General features: G+C 40.1%; 1 protein-coding gene across 1 annotated transcript in view; it reads left to right on the top strand.

The window, feature by feature from the left end:
• The window catches only part of LOC146316725 (ras-specific guanine nucleotide-releasing factor 1), a 29,669-nt gene extending 10,037 nt beyond the window's left edge, over positions 1-19,632 (top strand). The window contains exons 5-27 of the mRNA XM_084734610.1: positions 60-313; positions 1,120-1,199; positions 1,331-1,524; positions 3,319-3,428; positions 4,761-4,879; positions 5,465-5,625; positions 7,855-7,918; positions 8,269-8,411; positions 8,527-8,609; positions 8,689-8,937; positions 11,632-12,002; positions 12,587-12,706; positions 13,693-13,863; positions 14,063-14,169; positions 14,867-14,979; positions 15,523-15,583; positions 15,967-16,070; positions 16,169-16,253; positions 16,334-16,531; positions 16,625-16,704; positions 16,800-16,917; positions 17,011-17,079; positions 17,806-19,632. Of these exons, the coding sequence (XP_084590736.1) occupies positions 60-313; positions 1,120-1,199; positions 1,331-1,524; positions 3,319-3,428; positions 4,761-4,879; positions 5,465-5,625; positions 7,855-7,918; positions 8,269-8,411; positions 8,527-8,609; positions 8,689-8,937; positions 11,632-12,002; positions 12,587-12,706; positions 13,693-13,863; positions 14,063-14,169; positions 14,867-14,979; positions 15,523-15,583; positions 15,967-16,070; positions 16,169-16,253; positions 16,334-16,531; positions 16,625-16,704; positions 16,800-16,917; positions 17,011-17,079; positions 17,806-17,898 (3,147 nt within the window). The 3' untranslated portion in view covers positions 17,899-19,632. The remainder of the gene's footprint in view (positions 1-59; positions 314-1,119; positions 1,200-1,330; positions 1,525-3,318; positions 3,429-4,760; positions 4,880-5,464; positions 5,626-7,854; positions 7,919-8,268; positions 8,412-8,526; positions 8,610-8,688; positions 8,938-11,631; positions 12,003-12,586; positions 12,707-13,692; positions 13,864-14,062; positions 14,170-14,866; positions 14,980-15,522; positions 15,584-15,966; positions 16,071-16,168; positions 16,254-16,333; positions 16,532-16,624; positions 16,705-16,799; positions 16,918-17,010; positions 17,080-17,805) is intronic.
• Positions 19,633-21,759: the final 2,127 nt, after the last annotated feature.

Genomic DNA, 21,759 nt, shown 5'->3' with positions numbered 1-21,759 from the left:
CATTTTTAGTATCTCACATTAAGTTGCTGAGAAACTTAGTGCAACCTTTAAATTTACAGGTCCAGAGCTTCCTGCGAGGCTGGATCTGCAGGAGGAAGTGGAAGACAATCATCCAGGATTACATCCGCTCACCGCACGCAGAGAGCATGAGGAAGAGGAACCAGGTGGTGTTTAGCATGCTGGACTCTGAGGCCGAGTACGTCCAGCAGCTCCACATCCTGGTGAACAACTTCCTGAGGCCGCTCCGCATGGCAGCCAGCTCCAAGAAACCCCCCATCACCCACGATGATGTCAGCAGCATATTCCTCAACAGGTGGGATCCTCACGTTCCCACAGACCACTCGATTAGCTTATATCTCGTACACACATGCTGTTCCACTAATTGCCTGTTAGTAGCTGTAATGGGCCAAGAAACAGAACAATGTAGCAGCAAACGGCTGAAAAGATGAAGTATGTGTAAAAACAACAACAACAACAACAACAACAACAACAACATAGATGTATAATAGAACTTGCTAACAAGGTCAATTATGACTCTTTCTATAATTAATTTTGAGCCATGGAGGATTCAAATTTGTAAAACTTTCCTAGAGCTGAGAAAACCAATTTAAAAATCTGTGGTGTCATTATAATGTAAAGTCTATATGCTCGAGGTGATTAATTCTTATTGGACTGAATAAGCACTGTCTTACTTAGTGACATTAACTCAAAAAAAATCATAGAGGGAAATATTAAAAATAAAAAAAAATATATATGTTAGTTCTGCAAGTTGTATGCTGTCTGTTGTATCATGTAGAGATACTAGGATGTTCAAGGTTCCAGACTGAGTTTGGTGTCCCTTCAGGAAAACGTTTACTGGACACACAGATGGAACAACGACGACAGTAATCTCCATGCGCTCTCATTGGCCTATTCAAAAAACCACCCACACACTCATCCAAGCACGTTCATGTTCAAAACCTGAGCACTAATGGTCTCATACACACTGTCTGATGTCAGGGCTTTCATTTACCACAACTGCAGTATAGATGCTGGCAGAATTACTAACACACAGTCTTTATTTGTTCGAGAAGCTAAAAACTCACTAATATTTTTTTTTCCATGTACTTCTTTTTTCAGTGAAACTATCATGTTTCTGCATCAGATATTTTACCAGGGTCTGAAAGCCAGAATAGCGAGCTGGCCAACGTTAGTGCTGGGTAAGTAACATCACCTTTGTATGACTTTTTTCATAATTTGATCATTGTCATCAAAACTCCACAGATGAAGCCCTCTGTATTGCTTATGCCATTGTTACAGTATTGATACACTGGTATTGATCTCTCTGTAGCCGATCTGTTCGACATCCTGCTGCCCATGCTGAATATCTACCAGGAGTTTGTGAGGAACCACCAGTACAGTCTGCAGATCCTGGCTCACTGCAAACAGAACCGAGACTTTGACAAGCTGCTGAAGCAGTACGAGGCCAAGCCCGACTGTGAGGAGAGGACTCTGGAGACCTTCCTCACCTACCCCATGTTCCAGGTTTGCTCGTTTGTCTCACTGATATACACAAGAAATAAAGACAGAGACATTTGTTTGCTGCAGAGCTGCAGCCTGGAGCCAGATTTTGTTGTTAATTCTGAGCTCTTGCAGCCATTCCGGGCCAAGTTCTTCACTCCATGTATAAATGTTACCCTTGGGCCATATAATTCACCAACTTAATACTAGCTGGCTATAGCTATGCCAGTGAAACCCAGTTGTAGCTGTCTGTAGAGCAGTTTGCTGCTTTGTTTTCTGGGTATTCAAACCTGGATGTCTTTGCAAGGCACTGACCCACATGTAAACAAAAGGGAAGGCAGGTCACTAAATTAGTGACTTACAACTGCAGTGTTTCTATCATGTGCACAATGATAACAGAAATGTATTATTTACAAGCTGTGCTATTTGAATATTGTTTATATGGTGCACCTGTAGTTTATATTGTCACTAGTTCTGAGGTCCAAAGGTATTGTAAAAATTGTAAGAAAAAAAAAAAAAATGTAGTTTTCTGATTCTATTTATTGGCTTCAAATCATGTCAAAGACATATTTCTTTAAAGGCACTATGTGAAGCAATTAACATGTATTAATTACTTTGTATCAAGTCTCCAGGGAGTGTGCTGGGCTTTGAAGCCAACTAGACATAAAGGCTGATATATGTAATTTTTCCCATAATCATAAGTTGTGAAAGAAATGGTTATAAAATGGTGGATTCATTTTCTTGAGCATCACTATCTTGCAAAATGACCCGTTTCTCATCGTATCATTGGTCCAGTAAAATTTGGGAAGTCAAGAGGAGTCACATGATTAAATCATTTTATTCTCCTTCAAGTTAGCAGAGAGCTAAATCTGTCACCATCATATTCAGTCTCGTGCATATCACAACGCTGTTTTGGCCAATACCCAAGATGTTTGCTCGCATCTATAGATGTGTGTGAGCGTGTGAGCACACACAACCAACAGGTTGCTGACTGCAGTTCACTTAAAAGCAACCAGTGTCTTTAATAACAAGGATTTTCTGGAAATTCCACATCGTATCTTTAAATGCAGGTAATCTCTTCTGAGGACAATGTCAATCTATTATCTAAGGGTAAAATGAAGACGGAAGATGATCCAGAAATCTGCTGCCAACCTGATAACGTTTAGATCTAGTTACATCTGTAGTTCCACCTATTGGAGGTAGTTTGCAATATGCATGATGAATGGTAGTGGTAGTTGGTATACTGCCCAAAATGGCAAATACCACCTAGGATTAAATAAAAATCTTGCAACCAAATCTGACCAATTTCCGCTCTATCCAAAGCAGCAATTTTCAGTCATGTGTTCTGGCCTCCATTCTGGCCATCGTGGCTCAGTCAGGACTTGGCTTCAAAGACCCACCTCCTTCTTGAGCACTCATTGGCTCTCTGAGTGATGGCCCATATTGTAGCAGTGTTGATCAAGAACAGAAACAGCAGGCATTTGTCTGCTATTGCTCAGAATATCCCTGTAGTGTTTTTCATGTCTATAAAAAGCTGTTGTTTTTTTGAACGCAGGCTTTAATAATGGCTCCTTTCTGGCGAGGCATGCAGTTTCCCGACAGTCCACTCTGCTGGGGCCTACTGCAGGCTGTGCTGTGTTGATAATAAATTTTGCTGATGAGTGTAGATTGTGCTCTCCACTGATCTACTTCTCATTAGTGTACATGCACATGTATATTCCTGTGTGTGCATCTTTGTGCTGCTGCTGTTGTTGTTGTTACCTTTATGCATGTGTGTAGCTGAGTATTTGAGTGTTGCTTTCTGTTCTGCCTCTGTAGATTCCCCGCTACATTCTTACGCTTCACGAACTTCTGGCCCACACACCCCATGAACATATAGAGAGAAACAGTCTGGACTACGCCAAATCTAAGCTGGAGGAGCTTTCCAGGTACATTTGAACTTTCATGGCATCTCAAATGAGCAAAATTACACAACACAATCAAGGGCTTAAGTTTCAGGTTTCAGATTTGGGGGAAGACACAATAGCCTCATGTTCTTCAACCAAACAAAACAAGTGTTGTTTCCTGAATTTATATACATTTACATAACTTTAACAAATAACCAATTACCAGTATGACGAAATTTTGATAATATAACAAAAACTTAGGACATTTTAGGAGAACATCAACTGTATATAAAAATTGAGTAAATTACTCCTTTTGTACCTGTAAAACAGGCAGAGGGTCTGCTGTCTTATCTGTCAGACTGCATCCCAATCCCAATGTCCCTTAAAAGCTTTACACCCGGAACTTTTACAAACATCACCTGGTTTTGCTTGAGTGTGAGTCGCTGCAAGGGTCCAAAATGGTATAATCGGACAGCACTTTGCGACATATGAAAGTGACAAAATTGACAAAAAATACATATGAAGAATATAAAAAGAAAATACTACGACAATTACATTAAAAAAAAACATATTCACTCAGAGGTTTCAGGGAAAATGTTTCACAAGCTTAGTATTTTTGTTGTTGTTTGATAAACCAAGTAATGTAAGTGGAGAATTCAGTTCTAAGAGAAAAGGTGGGATTTGGCATAGTGATTAAGAGAATTTCTGTGTGAATAAACAACTTTGCATATAGATTAATTAAATTTGATCTGATGTTCAAGAGTAGAGTCATTTATAACTGCTTTTTTTTAAATGCTTCTGGGGAACCCCTGATAACTGAATGCTTAACATCATTACACAATGAACTGTGGGTAATTCCTGCAAGCAAAGTCAGCAGAAATGGTGACTTACAAAAAGGGTGCATAAAAGGCTCAAAAAGTCTATGAGACAGCACTCATGGACATGAGGATTTGACAGTGGGACAGCCCTAAACCCTTGTGGACTTACCGGGAACGTGCCTGAAAGTCTATGAGTCCATGAGGGTGGACATTGGGATTTGGGCCTGCATACAGTTCCAACCACCAGTAAGAATACAGCAAACTGTATGTAGCATCAGAGATTAAACCCAGGGTAAAGCTGTAAAATTGCACAGTCATTACTGAAGACAACACAGATGAGTTTATTAACTTTATTATGAAGCTATTTTTTATCTCATTTGAAATTCGGCATATGGACAGTTAGCAGAAACGGTTTCTATACTGAGACTACGAACGTGTGAGCGCACAAATCATCACAAAATCACAAAATTAACATCTACAGTAAGATTTAATGTGCTTCATCCTATACTTTCTTATAAAGATCAAACAAAAATGATGAAACATCCCTTTTCCCTAGAATCATGCACGATGAAGTGAGTGAGACCGAAAACATCAGGAAGAACCTGGCAATTGAGCGTATGATCGTGGAGGGCTGCGAGATTCTCCTCGACACCAGCCAGACATTTGTAAGACAAGGTAACTCCTGCTTTCAAGTGATGCACTTCAGATCGTAGCGAAGAAAACCTCCAATTCCGCAGAAAAGCAGAATTGCTGCAGAGAGGGATTTCCTGTCCCTCTTTACCTGTCTGACAGCCTGATCTCACATCTTCAGCCCCGTATCGGGGGGAAATGCTCAGTTTAGAAAAAAGAGACCCATCTCTCCCTGTCTCTCTGGGGATCGACATGTACTCCTCGTGAGGAGAGTCTTTAATTTCCAAGTGTAATTAGACTGTTCAGAGGCAAATGGATGATGAATCTGGGACTGTAAATGTCACACGTCCCCAACAGGCCTTGATGGATGAGGAAAGGGAAAACAGAAATGCTAGATTATTTAATTCTTAGTATCTCATGTGACTGTCCATGTATAAATATGTAGAGGAAGGCAAGACCAAGACATTTTGATATGAGTGCTTTCTTTTATTCAGTTTCTCACCTCCTTTTGCTCCTTTTTATCAATTTCCCCCTATCCTTGCCTCTTTTCCACTTATATATGTATCTCTCTCCGTCTCTCTGCCTCCTTCCTTCTCCTATTTGCACACTCTCTCTTATTCCCACATACAGGGTCTCTCATCCAGGTGCCGATGAGCGAGAAGGGCAAGATCACCCGTGGGCGACTGGGCTCGCTGTCTCTAAAGAAGGAGGGAGAGAGGCAGTGCTTTCTCTTCTCCAAGCATTTAATCATCTGCACCAGGGGTTCTGGGGGAAAGCTTCATCTCACCAAGGTGGGCCTGCGCTGCTGAGCTAGCAGTGGAGCCGCTTCTTATTTCAAACATCGCAATCTTACAGCTCTGCAACACCCTGAATCTCTGAGCTAAATTGAACGGATTAACTGACAGGAGATGAAAGCTGCAGAGTTAGCGATGTCTTGGCTTTTATCAGTGGCAATGACCACTGGAGCTACATGCTCGTACAAGCCTACGCACACACACGGACACAGGCTCAATGTTTAGCCTATGTTTGAAAAAAGCTGCTTGATGTCACTTGATGTCAATCTTGGACTTTGTTTGTGAGCGGCCAGCTAATCTCTATAAACAGATTTTTACATATGAATGAAGATAAACTTTTTAAAAATGCTACTAAAAAGCTTAATCCACTGGATACAGAAATTGCATTTTAGCCAATGCGATCTGTTGCTTTTGCCCTCCACATAGACTGTTTACCTGCATGCAATCTCAAACATAATTGGTCAGTACTACTTGGAATATGAATGGACTATAAATGTAATGCTTTAGATTCCAAAATCTTGTCCCTTGCCTATAGATTCTTCATTCATATACAGATGTCTGTTTATAGACATTACTTAGATGTGAGTGGTGGTGGTGTTTCACTGTATTACTCCAGATTACTCAGCATTACAAAGGGCGTCCAAGACAAGTCCAAAAAGCTTTTAACAGAAGGCCTTGCATATTGGTACAATAAAATTATTGTCTTCCTGTGATGTTTTCAAAGATTTAAACCTACAACAAATGATTTTTTCAGCCACTTGAGGGCGGCAGAAACAATCACGTCAACATCACCTTTTATGTTGACATTGCGAACTTGTGTTACAGTGCAACACTATAATTCATTCTGAGTCGTGTTTCTTGCCACTTTGTGAATGTTAGTCCAAATTTCACTCTCTTTTAGCTCTGTTTTTGGTCCCCACCAACTCCTACAGGAAATATCTGGCTCTGTAGTTGTCAAATGCACCACTATTTTCACCAGCTATTTGCTACACTGTCTGTCTCTCGTCAGTACTGAGCAGATCTTAAAGCTTTTTTCACTGAAAACAGCCGCCTGCTAAAGCTGAAAATGAAACCATGAGAGCAGCGACAGTGAACCAAAACAGTGAAGTTAGTAGGATGGACAGCTAAACAATGAGCTGAGACCTGCTATATTGTTCCCTAAAGCAGATGGGAGTTGCAGGTTCAGATGATAATTCATTGTACGTTCATAATTGCAAGTCACATTGTGATTTGACAAATTGTTATTATATGAAAAAAAATGTAGATGATACAGCCACTTTAAAATTATAATCCATGAGACTTTTATTAAATCAAACGCTGTTTGCCACAATACTAGTAGACAGCAAATTTTCAACTATAGCTATTAAATTCATTTACATTCAGTATTTGCTCCCTATATAGTAGTTTTTATTGTTAGTGGCAGGGTCTGCCATTTCTGCACTAGATTCAAATTGCCCTCATATTCACAAGGGAATCATAGTAAATGATGCATGCATGTAATCTGCAGCCCCTCTTGGCTTTGCAGAGGCTAGAGTTAGATTAGAGCTGTATTATAGTAAAATAAAATCAGCTAGAAGACTCAAGGGTTACTGTAATAACAGTGGCCTGCACAACGAAGGCAAATTATGTCAAAAAGTGCAAAAAATGCAAAAAGTACAACAGCATTTGTCAGTCCATACAGAAAGTAAACTGATCATCTCTTGTACCACAACTGTTCACAAGCCTTATAGCTTCAGGAATAAAACTAAACTTCCTTCTGTTTATTTTACATACAGGCAATCTACAACACATTCCCACAGACATTAGCTGACAATAAAGTCATTGAGGACATATTTGGTGTCAGTGATAATCATGTGTGTCATTTTGAAGATTTAAGTATGTTTTGCCACAAATTTTAAGACAACTTGCAATTGCTTCTTGTTCTTTTGACAAATAAATGAAAAAGTTAAATACTTAACAAAAATAAATAAAGTTAAAAAACGTTGTCAGTATTCGCAGTCTACTAACTAATCTACCAACCAAAAGAGTTTATGTTACATCTGCCATAAAGATGCTGCTGAGCCTTTTTTACAATCACATCTATATTTCACTTTGTACGACATTTGAGGCCATTTTAATCTCAAACATTGTGATGAAAATGTACGGAAGGTTATGCAGTGTTCTAGCATGTTGAGTCACATGAGGGCAGTGTGAAGGAACTACATGTATATTGTATGTCGTTTGCAGAATGGAGTCGTCTCGCTTATAGACTGCACTCTTATGGAGGACCCCGAGGGGACAGATGATGAGTGTGAGTGTTTAATTCATGTAGTAGCTTACAGAAATACGCATCACATGTGCCATATGTGACAATGTATGTAATGTATTATAGAGTGTGCCAGAATTTATCAATATTTTACAGTTAGTATTTTGAACAACTGAAAAATAGTGATCCAAAGGCAAGCAGTGCCACTCAAAAGTAATACAGGCTAAATAAATAATGAATTGATTATCATGACTGATGCCCCTATTTTTAGCCAAACAGATATTTTCTTTGCCTGTTGTTAATTTGGTTGCAGTATAAGAATTTGAAATGTGTGTATTTTTATGTTTTTACTCTTTATGTGCATGAATTTATGTCTTTGATTTTTTTCCTCAAAGCCAAATCAGACAAGAGCGGCCAGGACATGGAGCACCTGGACTTCAAGATTGTCGTGGAGCCGAAGGACAGCCAGTCATTCACAGTCATCCTGGTGGCCTCCTCAAGGCAGGAGAAGTCTGCATGGACCAGTGACATCAGCCAGGCACGTCAACACGAATCACAGTCCACAGCAGTCAGACGAGAATCCGAGGAAAGCCTGCATGTTACAGAACTCACTAACATTTCCTCTGTCCTCTCTGTTTACATCTGTCCTGCAGTGCATAGACAACATCCGCTGCAATGGGCTGATGATGAACGCCTTTGAGGACAACTCCAAAGTCACAGTGCCACAGATGATTAAGTAAGCTTTATATTTATAAATAGATGCAACTCTTTGCAGCTTCTTTCTCTAAGTTTGATTGTTTTTTCTTCCTGAGCAGATCAGATTCAAGTCTGTACTGTGATGATGTGGACATCCGCTTCAGTAAGATGATGAACTCCTGCAAGGTGCTGCAAATTCGCTACGCCAGCGTCGAACGCCTGCTGGAGAGACTCACCGACCTCCGGTTCCTCTCCATTGACTTCCTCAACACCTTCCTGCACTCTTATCGTGTGTTCACCACAGCTGACGTGGTGCTAGACAAACTCATCACCATCTACAAGAAGCCCATCAGTGCCATCCCTGCTCGGTGAGTCATGTTACGAACAGACAGATTTGAACATTGCAAGGTTGTTGACAGCACTTACAATAGACAAACAGATCTTATTTGATATGTTTGGCATCCTCCCACACCATCACACTATGCTGCATAAAGATGAGATTGATCTATAATTATGTGAAGCTTTGTTGTCCTCTCATCAATGCAAGGCATGTGTAGGAGCCAAAGGGGCTTGCAGGTTGAATTGCAGTCATATAAATTGCAGTTATATAAATTGTTCTTTTTTACACACAAGACTTTATTAAATTATGAGCAGTCTCACATTTCTTTTGAGAAGAAGCCTTACTTTCTACGAAAAAAGAAGAGTGGAAGCAAAGAGAGTAGAACCAGTGAGCCCAGGTGGTGTTGCACCTCAGTGTCCTACGGTGAGGGTTTCCACCCTCCCCCCAAAGGAAATTAGAAATAGAAATGCATGCATGATTTTGAACAGTTCACCTGTGTTTTTCAGAGAACTCAGAGGCATTGAACCTAAGTCATTTGTTTTGTGGTACCATAATGAATGCATGTTACACAGCATAAACAGGATGCATGTTCAGAGGAAAACCAACTTGGTGATATCATTCATTCAGTCAATGACTTCAGGAAAGGAGACCAAGCAACATAAAATATAAAGTGGTCACATGATTTATGACTAAATTTGTGTGAAGTCAATGTGGGGGTTTTTGGTGTTTGTTGTGAGGTAGATAGATGGTAGCACTGGTAACACTCTTACATGTGCTTTGTGAGAGATATATCTGTAAAGCTGAGGGGAGCAGCAGATTATGGGAAATGTAGGATCCAGAGTTTGACCCATACTACTACAAGTCTGATAAATCTTCACCTCTGCTGCATCAATTTTGAACGTTTTCTTTTTGATCTGTTTCCTGCAAGTTCCTCAACTCTCTGGCAGGGCCATTGTATCTCGCTGGAGTAGCCCTTTAAAAACTCTCAGTTTAACTCAAATTATTTTTGACAGTCAATCTGAGAGCACTGTGTGTAGTTATGATTATGCCAATGAAGCAAATCTGACTTTGAATTATTGAGAGCTATCTATATGTTGTACATAGTTTTTGTTGTTTTACCAGTAATAAGTAGTATTTTTTGATTAATTATTCTAGATGTTTGCTTTGTTTAGATTGGATTTTGTTACAACAACAACAACAACAACAACAACAACAACAACAACAACAATAATAATACATAGCACATTATTATTATTTTCTTGTTGAGCATCTTTAGTCTTTGATTGAAGGCATGCTTTCATAACATTCTCTTGAAAAAACAATGTATAGACTAACATAACCCCACTAAATAATCACTTATGACCTAGAAGTATGTGCTAGTGTCTGTATCTGCAGAAGAGAAACTGCCTGCCATATTTTCTCAATTCTCATTATTCTACTGTGCTCGGGACACTTTCTTACCAACAGCTTGGACAAATTCTACTGATTCTACCTTTAACAATATTTTGTTTTTGTTTTGTTTGTGAATTAGGTAACATTGTGGGCACCTGAGGTCATATAAGTAGGAAGGCAGATATAGGACCAGCATGCACCTGAGTGAGCGTATGTCTTTTTAACCTGAGTAGTCAGCTGGTTTGCTGGCTTGTTTTTGGAGAAATAAACCATATGAAATGCAGGAACACGGGACAATGGACTCCTTGTGTCTGCACACAGTACATGGTGCAGCAGTGACCCTTTGATCCTAAGTTTGATTAGATTTTTGACAAATGACCACTAAAATTAGAAGATGGATGTGAGGAGAGTGGGTTTAGCTGGTGTTCATGGATACTTTTCATGTGCATTACATGTGACTGAGTGAGTGTTTAGATACACTGGAACAGTTAAGTCCAGTGATCTTAAAAGCTTTGTTGAGTTTGTTTTGTTGGTTAATGTGAGCACAGAGACGCGGCAGATGGAGCAGTGGAGGAAGACAGGCTCTAGGATGCTTTAGTATCACTGTGTGTGTGTGTGTGTGTGTGTGTGTGTGTGTGTGTGTGTGTGTGTGTGTGTGTGTGTGTGTGTGTGCATGTGTGTGTGTCTGCATGTGTATTTATGTGTGTGTTCTGTGGTTGAAGGCAGTAATTGGGTCCAGTCGCTCCTGCCTGCCTGGGAGTGTCTCAACTGGGCTCTGTCGCTCTATGGCAACCAACCTTGGTGCTGCAGGACCCCACCCTCCCTCCGTCCCTCCTTGTCTGCAAAAGATCCATAGTGTGAAATATTGACGGAGTGTTGCAGTGGGGGCTAACTTGCCGCTCCACAGGCCGCAGGGGCCCCACTATGGGGTTGAGATTATGGGGAGCCCCCCATGCCCATGCCCTGCAGCATGCTCTCCCGTGGCGCTTGTCATGTCACTGTGAGACACCTACACTTGGCTGCTTGTGTCAGCAGTGGCCATGCGCACTATCACTCGCTGTGCTATTTATGGGAACCCGTGAGGTCACCAGGAGGGTGGCGGAGAGTGGGAGAGGTTTTCTGCAACACTGCAGCTTGTATCCTGCTCTAAAACGACGAGACGCGGCTGCAAAGAGACTTCTGGTTGCTGGGCTGACTTGGTTTGCATAAATTATTTAGGATGTGTTGTGTATTTAGCTAAGCTCTTAAAACAGAGCATAGTTACCAAATATCAAAGAAACACATATTCCTATGTTCTAAATTCAAGTGCATATATCCTCCCTTGATGCAGGTCCCTGGAGTTATTCTTTGCCAGCAGTCAGAACAGTAAACTCCTGTATGGAGAGCCTCCCAGCTCCCCCAGGGCCAGCAGAAAGTTCTCCTCACCTCCTCCTCTCGCAATCGCCAAGAATTCATCCCCTAACCGCCGGCGCAAGCTCTCCCTCAACATCCCCATCATCACTGGGGGCAAAGCTCTTGACCTGGCTGCCCTCAGCTGCTCCTCAAATGGCTATGCAAGCATGTACTCCTCCATGTCCCCATTCAGCAAGACCACCTTGGACATCAACAAACTGTACGTGTCCAGCCCCATTGCGAGCAAAATCCCAGATGAGGGAGAGGACAAGAAGGACAAGGTGGAGGAGACCCCAGTTTCCAAACAAGGTAGGCCAGCAAAAGCCAGTCCTAAGATAATTAGTCCAACTTTGATTTGCTGTAATTCAAGGTGAATCTTCTATGCCATGGTGGGGACAATAAACATGTCCCAGCTGGAGCTACGATGCTGGGGGCGTCGGTTCACTTGTGCCAAGTGACTGAAATGAACTGGGGTAGTGTGCAGCAACTATGTTCTCTACCACCCTAACTTGGTCTCTTTCTGTGCTGTCTGACTGTTCTTCTTTTGCCTGTTGTCGCAAGTTTGAGTGTCCCATAAGCATAGTAAAAGCTTTTTCCAGCCCATGATGCAAATGGAGATGGAGAAATGCTGTGCTGCTGCCAGAGGAGTGCTGACTAAGATTACAGCATGGGAATAAATTACGAAATAAAGTTTTCACAAATTTCTCTCTGATGGTCTTAATAACTCGCTAGATTTGTCATTAGTCAATGTGAGGTATAATGAGGGGAAGCAAACAAACTGTCAATCCTTAAAAATACATTACTTTGTATCTTTAGCAATGTCCCTACCCAATTGCACACCCTTGCTGTAATGTAATGTTTTTAATTAGCAATATAATTTTGTCATGTTACAGATCTGTCTGTACGAGAAGAAAGTGACAATGATCCAAACCAGAGTGATGATGGGGACGCAGAAGCCTCTCCCACTAAGTCTCCAACCACCCCAAAAAACGTCAAATGCAAAAACTCCTCAGGTACATTGTGTCCTAGATATGTGCACAACTCAATAGTGTCATTTCCAAGCTTGTAAACTGCACACTGTCATAGTACCTGTATCCAATGCACCAGCCAGTTCATCACTGAGGCCTGCACACTATTTTGTTTGACCACAGTAACAGACTGCATAATAAAAGCAAAGCAGAAAATATTCTCTGGCTTAGAAAAAAAAGTCTATTTTATGGTCTGTACATTGTGGATGAATTGTTTTATATGGAAATTAAAGCACTCCTTTTGCAATGACAACAATAACAACAACAAAACATGCCACTGTGAAGTGTACTTCATATAAAATATAAATTGCTTGATGGTTATGATCATGTGGGGAAAGCCAATGCTCAGCTTCAGTAGGTGTTAGGGAAACTTGTGTCATAGCAACTACATCAAGAGCGTGTTTTCCCTTCCGCCCCCAGTAACGAGGCTGTTTCACTGGAGCCAAGATTATCTGTGCCTCCTGAATCTTATGACAAAAAACACACGATAGATTTTTAAAGAATCTATTGTGTGAAGAAGAGAGAATTAACAGAAATTGTGAAGCAGTGAGTATCTCTCACATGGCGTAGGCTCCTTTAGCTGCGTATGATCTGTCTGTGTTCCCAGGATTTAAACATAGCAGACTGCAGAGAATCTGTTGATTCCTCTGTTATGCTGATATTTGGTGGCTATATTTAGCTGCAACCATCTTGAATATCAAAGCCTCTTGTAAAGGAAAGTCTGGAGGGAAACAGTGATGTTGGTCTGTAGTGCCCCCTAGTGGAGATTTGCATGACAAGAGGCAGGCAATTCTGCAGTGTGTACAGGTTCAGTTATTCTTAGTGATATAAAGATTTTAAGATAAGATTTTACCAACATTTTCTTGTAAATTTGTTATGTTTCTCCTGTTACTGACCACACATTTTATTTGCACCAAAATCATTTTCATGCCAGTGTCCAGAGGGTTATTTTCTCTTTTGTTTCCCTGCAGAGTTCTCCCTGTTTTCCTACAACAATGGCATGGTGATGTCCTCGTGTCGAGAGCTGGATAACAACCGGAGTGCCCTGTCTGCTGCCTCCGCCTTTGCTATTGCTACAGCTGGAGCCAATGAGGGCACGCCTACCAAGGAAAAATATCGGCGAATGTCCCTCGCCAGCACTGGTATACACAACTATCCACTTTTCCATCAGGACTGAGATCTAGTTTCAGATGCAGATCAACATAACCAGGCTGCCAAGAATTGCAAAAATCCAGTCTTCAATGATTTTACATATATGGATGTCTGCAAATTTGGTTGCTCTTTGTTACCAAAACTGTATGTGTCATAGTGATGAGAACTCACTTAATACATTTTCTGCAGGCTTCCCAACAGATCAGAGAAATGGTGACAAAGAGTTTGTGATCAGACGAGCAGCGACCAACAGAGTCTTGAATGTCCTGAGGCACTGGGTGTCCAAACACTCTCCGGTAAAACATCCCAACACAAGTCAAGACACATTTATAAAAACAGTTCATAACACTGCCATGTTAATACTGGCTTTGTTTACATATTCACATCATGATCCATCACTTTTCACGTTGATTCTGTAAGTCAGCTTTTCTTGCAGTGAATCGTGAATTTTGCTCTTATTTCTGCAAAATGTTTAGATTTCTTTGTATGTCTTTTGAAATACTTGAGAGCTTGATTTTTATCATTCAGTGATTTCAGAGTTCAAAAACATAATGCAAAATGAAACAAAATGAAGGTTTCAGTCCTGGAATTTGTGATTTCATGCACATCCCACAATGCCTTTGGCCAATCCCAATAACAGGTGCTGAACCATGAAGTATTATATGTGCATCATCTGATTTTTCTTTGGTAACATGGGATATGAAAAACCCACTTTGTTTCATACAAAACTGCATAAGTTGCACTTAGTCAGAGAGCAATTTCTTTAAATATTGTTAATAGTTGCTTTGGGAAATATTTTGTCAATAAACAAAATAGACAAGAAAACTAAAAAGAAACTAGAATAATTTTAAAAAATAACATCTAAAAGGAAAAAAATATCACAAGTTGGTGATATTTTGGTGGGAATAGTTTGAAATATGACCAGCGATTAATTGCAATCCTGCAACTTTAGTTTTCAAGCCACCTGTGTGTGTGTTCTCTCTCCCTCTCTAGGACTTTGAGAGCAACAATGAGCTGAAGACAAAAGTTATTGCCTTCCTGGAGGAAGTGATGCATGACCCTGAACTGTTGACTCAAGAGAGGAAAGCTGCGGCCAACATCATCAGGTACTGTTTTGTGCTGTTTGATTGTGGGAACACAACCATTATGGAAATTTTAGTGGGGGTGAGGGGCAATGCCATCCCCTTTGTTAGTAAAATGACCAAAATGCACCCCCTTTGTTAACATGCAACTCTCCACCGCCTTGTAGCAGAGAGATTGCATGGGGGAGAGGGGTTGTTAAGTTGAATCTGAGGTTTGACTGAGGTTTGTGTAAGTCGCATGGCCCGGACCATGGCTCTGGAATATCTATAGCCTAACATGGCACTGTCCATGGTGCTGAAGTAGCAGACAGACTTGAAGTTGCACTTCTTTCTCTCAGTCCTGTCCTTCTGTCAGTTTTGGATTAGATCTACAGTATTCTCTACACCATTGAACTAAACTGCTTTGGAGAGTTGTTCATGTGTCAGTTTATTAATGGTGGCCATCGCCCCGATCAAAAATAACAAATCACCTACTGAATCCAACTTATTATGAGTGCCAAACATTTGAACAGATGTATTGTATTGTACATGCTTCAGGACTTGACCTTCTCATTTACTGTCTGCCAGGACTCTAACTCAGGAAGATCATGGTGACAATCAGATTACCCTGGAAGATGTAACACAACTGGTGAGTTTGAATGTTTAGTGTGGAGCTGTTTTCTAGCTGCATGAATTGAAGACTCAGAAAATGAAAAAACGATCACATTTGCTGCTAGAACCAGAGAATCTATGGGATTTTTGCTTAAAAAGGGTAATTTTCCGTCTCTTAACTGATCTAATTAATCAACAAGTTGTTTCATCTCTAATCCACATTAACTGAGAGCTTTGCAGTGCTGAAATTAAATTCTGAGATCTTGTATGTACACTCAAAGAAAGAAAGTGAAAACTCAAAATCAGTGAAGTAATGCCCAGTCCATTTTGTTGATTACTGAAGGATTGATTTTCTAAACTCATTGTGGTGCTATTTAACATCAGTCTCAATCCATTTTGTGGTTGTTTTGTGTCTCCTAGGTTGACGGAGGAAAGGCCGAGCCCTTTGAGAACCACTCTGCATTGGAGATCGCAGAACAGCTCACTCTGCTGGACCATGTGGTGTTTAAGGTCATCCCATACGAGTGAGTGCCGTCACAGCTCCGCTGTACATGTCTGTGGCCAAGAGGAACACATGGACCAGTTCAGTGCTCACTTTTTCTTTCTGTTAACGTGTCAACAGGGAATTCTTTGGACAAGGCTGGATGAAGAATGACAAAAACGAGAAGACGCCGTACATCATGAGAACAACAAAGCACTTCAATGATGTATGTTCCAGTCAACAAGCTCTCTTATATTCTGTAGTTTTTATTAATAATACTGAACACAAACCTTTTTTCTCTGCCAGATAAGCAACCTTATCGCCACAGAGATCCTGCGCTGTGAGGACGTGGTCACTCGAGTGGTTGTCATAGAGAAGTGGGTGGCTGTGGCCGACATCTGTCGTTGTCTCCACAACTACAACGCTGTCCTTGAGATCACCTCCTCTCTCAACCGCAGCTCTGTCTTCCGCCTCAAGAAGACTTGGCTCAAGGTTTCTAAGCAGGTTTGTGTCATGTAGTAATTGTCAATTTAGTTTTTTATTGCTAATGTGCTTAGTTTTAGTATTAATTGCGTTCTTGATAACCTTTTCTTCCAGACAAAAGCACTGATTGACAAGCTGCAGAAGCTGGTCTCATCAGAGGGGAGGTTCAAAAACCTCAGAGAGGCTTTGAAGAAGTGAGTTCACTTCAAGGACATAGTTTCATACTGAATCAATAAAGCACACATGCCGTACAAGTGGATTATGTGTGTGTGTGTTTTCTCCCCAAAAGCTGCGATCCTCCCTGTGTGCCCTATCTGGGGATGTACCTCACTGACCTGGCTTTCATAGAGGAGGGAACGCCAAACTACACAGAAGACAATTTGGTCAACTTCTCCAAGATGAGAATGGTGAGGTGTTCAGTTTCCTGTCACGTCACAGACTTTGTGTGAGCGTGTGTTTTACATTCAGAATTTAACACCCTGTTTTCTTATGTTTTTCAGATTTCCCACATCATCAGAGAAATCAGGCAGTTTCAGCAAACAGCATACAAGATTGACCTGCAACCAAAGGTAAATGATGACCAAAACTGTTCACTGGTGGTGTGCAACATTTTTGGCTTGTGAAACCTAAGAAAAGTCTGTAACCAATGCAGAGTCCGGTGCTTGATCAGTTTCACAACTACCCGTAGTAAGTACAGGGAAACTTAAAGCTGCAGGTGGCAATCTGTACATACACAATGCAAAAGCGTAGTGTACCTGCTGCCTTGAATCATTTCACCAAGCCCCTCCCACCAAATGACACATGGCAAATAGCAATTTGAGACTTTGTCTGTGGCCACCTAATCCCAATCTTCTGCATGTGAATGCAGATATTGGATTTTAAAAAAGCTAATCATCATCATCGGACAACAGCTGATGTGTTCCAAGATTGCATTTTGGCCTGTGAGTTCTGCTTCTGTTGCTATCCATATGGACTGTCAATCTACATGCAATGTTGAAACGTGATTTGTCAATACTACTAAAAACGAACCACAACGCTTCCAATACCAAATCATGTGATTTGCCTACAAATTCTGCATATGCAGATACATGTTTCTAGAGATTATTTAACTTAAGACATATGCTGCTCATGATGATGGGTCACAAGTAGTCACTGCTTTATTCAAAGGGGTCACAAATAAAAATGAAGAACATTAGATGCCTTATCTGTTTTTGATTTGTTTGAAAAGTTTTGAGATGTAATTTCAATTTGAAGAAAATTCCTTACATTCATTGCCTCTTTTTTCCATGTTTTAGGTAGCCCAGTATCTACTGGATAAGAGCTCTGTTCTGGATGAAGAAAGCATGTACGAAGCCTCACTCAGAATTGAGCCTAAAGTGCCCAACTGATGGGGAAGTTGGTCCTCCATGTTATTTTCTCTGTTAATATTACACATCAGTTAACATACACATCATCTTTTGTATAGTTGTACATGTTTAAGATATTTGCTCTTCTGTACAGTAGATGTTTAATGACACAAAAACCTTTCAGTGTATATTTTTTGTTTGTTACTGTTGCCATGACGCCACCTGCTTTAAGGTTTTTTTTTATTTATTACTTTGGGGTATTTCATGCATAATAACAGAGGTCACTTTGGTTGAACACAGCTGTGCCTTCTTAGTGACCAATGACATTATTTTGCATCATCTCATACTGTGTCGACTTTGCACTTTCTGAGCACTCGTGCTGCCGGCCGTCGTTCTCTTTGCTTGAGTTTTATCGATGACTGAGTTTCTCTGCAACCAATGTAGCATTGTAAAAATGTAACTGCATCAAATCAGGTAAAAGAGCAAAGAGAATATTAACTGTATTTAAAGATAAGGAACAGTCAGTGGACAAGACGAGCGAGGTATCTGAAGCATAACTGTCTCTGTGCTTCCCAAACCAAAACAAGAAGCATTTGTTTCCTAATTTCTGCTCACACCTCTAAAGTCAGGGGTTCCCGACCATTTATTTCATTGCAGACCATTTTTATATTGGCAGTGTCATGGGCTAGTGCAATCGGACAAAAATTCAATGAACTGATGAAAAGTCATGGGAAAATAAAGCTACTCATACTAAATAATGATCGATGCTGATGACAAACTCACATATTCGGAAACTTCTTTAATTTACACAAGTCTATGGCATTGCTAGCTGCTTCAATTTCACATCCACACCGAAGCCCTGGTTTCCTTCTTCCTCATTTGATTAGGCAGACTAGATGCTACACTAACTCTGTTTTTTTCAAAAATGGTTGGTCTTGTTGGTCACGATAATTCAGGATAATCCCACCACCATCCCCTGAGGTAAGTGGTTCTCTGTTCTAGACTAGCAAAGTGTTGGCACAGCAACAGAACCAGTTTTCCCAACCAAGAATCAGTTCTTTGGCTGTTGAAACTCAAAGACCTCGTTCGAGATTGGGCACTGTGTCTCTGAATCAGCCCTCAAACTGCTTGGAAAAGGGATATGCAAGGCTTCACTGAGGCACAGAGGTGCTTTGAGCCAAAAACTAATATCAGCATGCTGACATGCTCAAAACAACATTGCCTGTGCTTATCATGTTCACCAGCTTTGTTAGCATGCTAACATTTGCTCATTTCTGTTAAAGACAAAACACAGCTGAGGCTAATTGGAATGTCATTAGTTTTGCAGATATTTGACAAAGAAAAAATATTTTGTAGCTGGATGAAAATACACAGTTGTTGTTTAGGGTCTCCGAGTACCACTATTATTACTACAAAACAGCCCAAGGGGCAGATTTACTCCTAAAAATAAGATTATTTATTGTTGACTGTTGTCAGCCTCACTGCCCTCATAGTGAGGCAGTGACTTATTGCCATCACAGTTCATAATCATTGATGACATGTGAATGCAGTAGGTGCATGTGGCAGGCTGATATTACAGGAAAGATGAACTTATTTTTAATTACATTTCAGCGATCCTGTAGTTTTAGTATTTTCATTTGAAATTTTACCTGTGTTCTAGTACCATAGTTTTGAGAAACAGGGCACTAGAGGAAAAGTCAGGGGATCGCCAAAGTCAGTAAGCTTCATTCTCTGGGAACCATGAACATTTGTGCCAAATTTGATTGCAACCCATCAGATTGTCTGTTGTCTGCATCAAAGTGGCAGACTAACTGACAGACACAACGCCATCCGCAATCCACACCACTAGCATGGCTAGAAAACTGTATACTGTTGTTGGGACGGTGACAGTGGCAGATGAAAAACGACTAGTTATTCCAGTTTTATTCGCAGGATCTTATAGTTGCTTCACTGCGCTGTAGCAAACATTCTAAGGGGTCGGGAACCTCTGCTCTGAGATACACATGTTCATTAAGCTAAAATTGACAAAATTTTAAGTGTGTTTTTATTTATTGTTTGACAATGCACTCCTTTCTTAGCCTGCTGTAACATGAGATCCTATATTTTATCTAATCAGTTACAAGATGTGAAACAACATGCAGTGTTTCTTTAGATTACAGTGAATTGAGGCAAAAGATAAATCATCTGGATTTACTTAAACTGCGCAAGTACAGTACAGTCACTTCTCCCTATATACAAATTTCATATTTCTTTGTTTTTATTTCAAGTCATTAAAAAAACTATCACACATGATGGAAAGTGTTTTACCTTTAGGTTTGGCGATACTTCTGTAGAGTAAAAGGTTGTTGCTCTTCTGTAATTAAAAGACAATCTGTCCTTTTTGCTGTTCCAGTGATTGTGGAACGTGACTGTATATCACTCTGTTATATGCATTGCTGTTTAAAAACTATGATAAAACATATGTGAATGACCTCTGCCTGCAGCATTCAAACACTATTTTTGTAGTAGTATAAGAGAGAGTGACCTGCTCTTTATATGAACATGGGAAAGTATTTTGTACTTTGTTGTTAATTCACCTCACTGAGATGTGCTGTACATTTTGTACATGCAACCCTGCATATTTCTCAATGTGGAACAGTGTATTATTCCTTTAAAAAAAAAAAGAAAAAAGTTGTATCTCAAGCTTAAACACAAAACGCTACAACAGTGTGGTCCTGAAACCATGACTTAGAGGTAGGAGACAACTTCAAAGTGTTTTGCATTTATACTGTAATCCTGTCTATAACCATTTCTGTTAGCAGGAATATAGTAACGTAGTGCTTATTCTGTGAATATTTGTATGTATTTTTACTATGTATGTACAGTACACTTTTGAAGCTCATATGGCAGGCATGCAACACCTTCACAGACAGAATAATACTATATACTTATACTGTATACACTTATACATGCACATACTCTTATAAGGTATATAAACAAATAAACATTTGCTGTTAGCAATACCCAGTGGTATGAAAATTATCTTTCAACCCTCATGTTTCCACACCTGAAGAAATATTCCCGAGTTTTGTAAGAAAACAAATGAAAAGACAACAAAAGAAAAGATATGATGATGATGACGATGTTGATGATGATGATGATAATAACAACAAATAAACATATGTTTCCCAGTTACCTCTTGCTAATAAATCCATTTTATATCAGGGACATTTTGTCTCAAGTGTTTTTGTAGATCATCTATCAGTGGACATCATGCTCGCTCAGTATGGAATAAAATATCATCTGAAAGTATTTAGCATCATCTCTCTGTCACAGCAAACAATGATGTAGCCTACAGTGGACAAAAGTGTATAATTCATAACCTTCTCAAATATATGAAATGGCATGGCAATGGTACATTCATTAGTTACATGTTAAAATAGATTATGTTGGACACACGGTTGTGCTGAAACACAACACAGTATCAGGATATAAGACGTGTGTCACTTGAAGAGAGATGAAGTTAAAATAACTTTATTCCAGGTCTGGAGGTATCAGTTGTCAGGGTTTGTTATTTCGTTAGGCAAGTTTCCACTGAAAGCACCCAGAACTTTTAGTCCCAGGAACTACTTTTCAAGGAACTTAAAAACATTCCGCCTTTTGTTGTCTGTGTTTTCACCGTGGTCTGAAGAACCAGTAGAGTAAAGGAAAGTAGCGAAAAATAGTAAATAATGTCCCCAGAACTTATTTTTTTAGGCCCTGATCCCAGCAGGGTAAAAAGGTGTTCCTCCAAAGGTTGCTAGTCCCTGGGCAAAGTTCCTGTGGTGGAACTGCAACTGCAAATTTATTTTGTATTCATTTTAATGTAATTTTATGATATAAATGTTTTCATTTACATATGGATCAACCTGCCCCCAGGCAAAA

This window comes from Lutjanus erythropterus, chromosome 13 (assembly GCF_056507025.1).
Source record: "Lutjanus erythropterus isolate fLutEry1 chromosome 13, fLutEry1.hap2, whole genome shotgun sequence".
Lineage (NCBI taxonomy): Eukaryota > Metazoa > Chordata > Actinopteri > Lutjaniformes > Lutjanidae > Lutjanus > Lutjanus erythropterus.
Note: the sequence above shows the minus strand (reverse complement) of the source record. Positions and strands in the feature narration are given on the sequence as shown.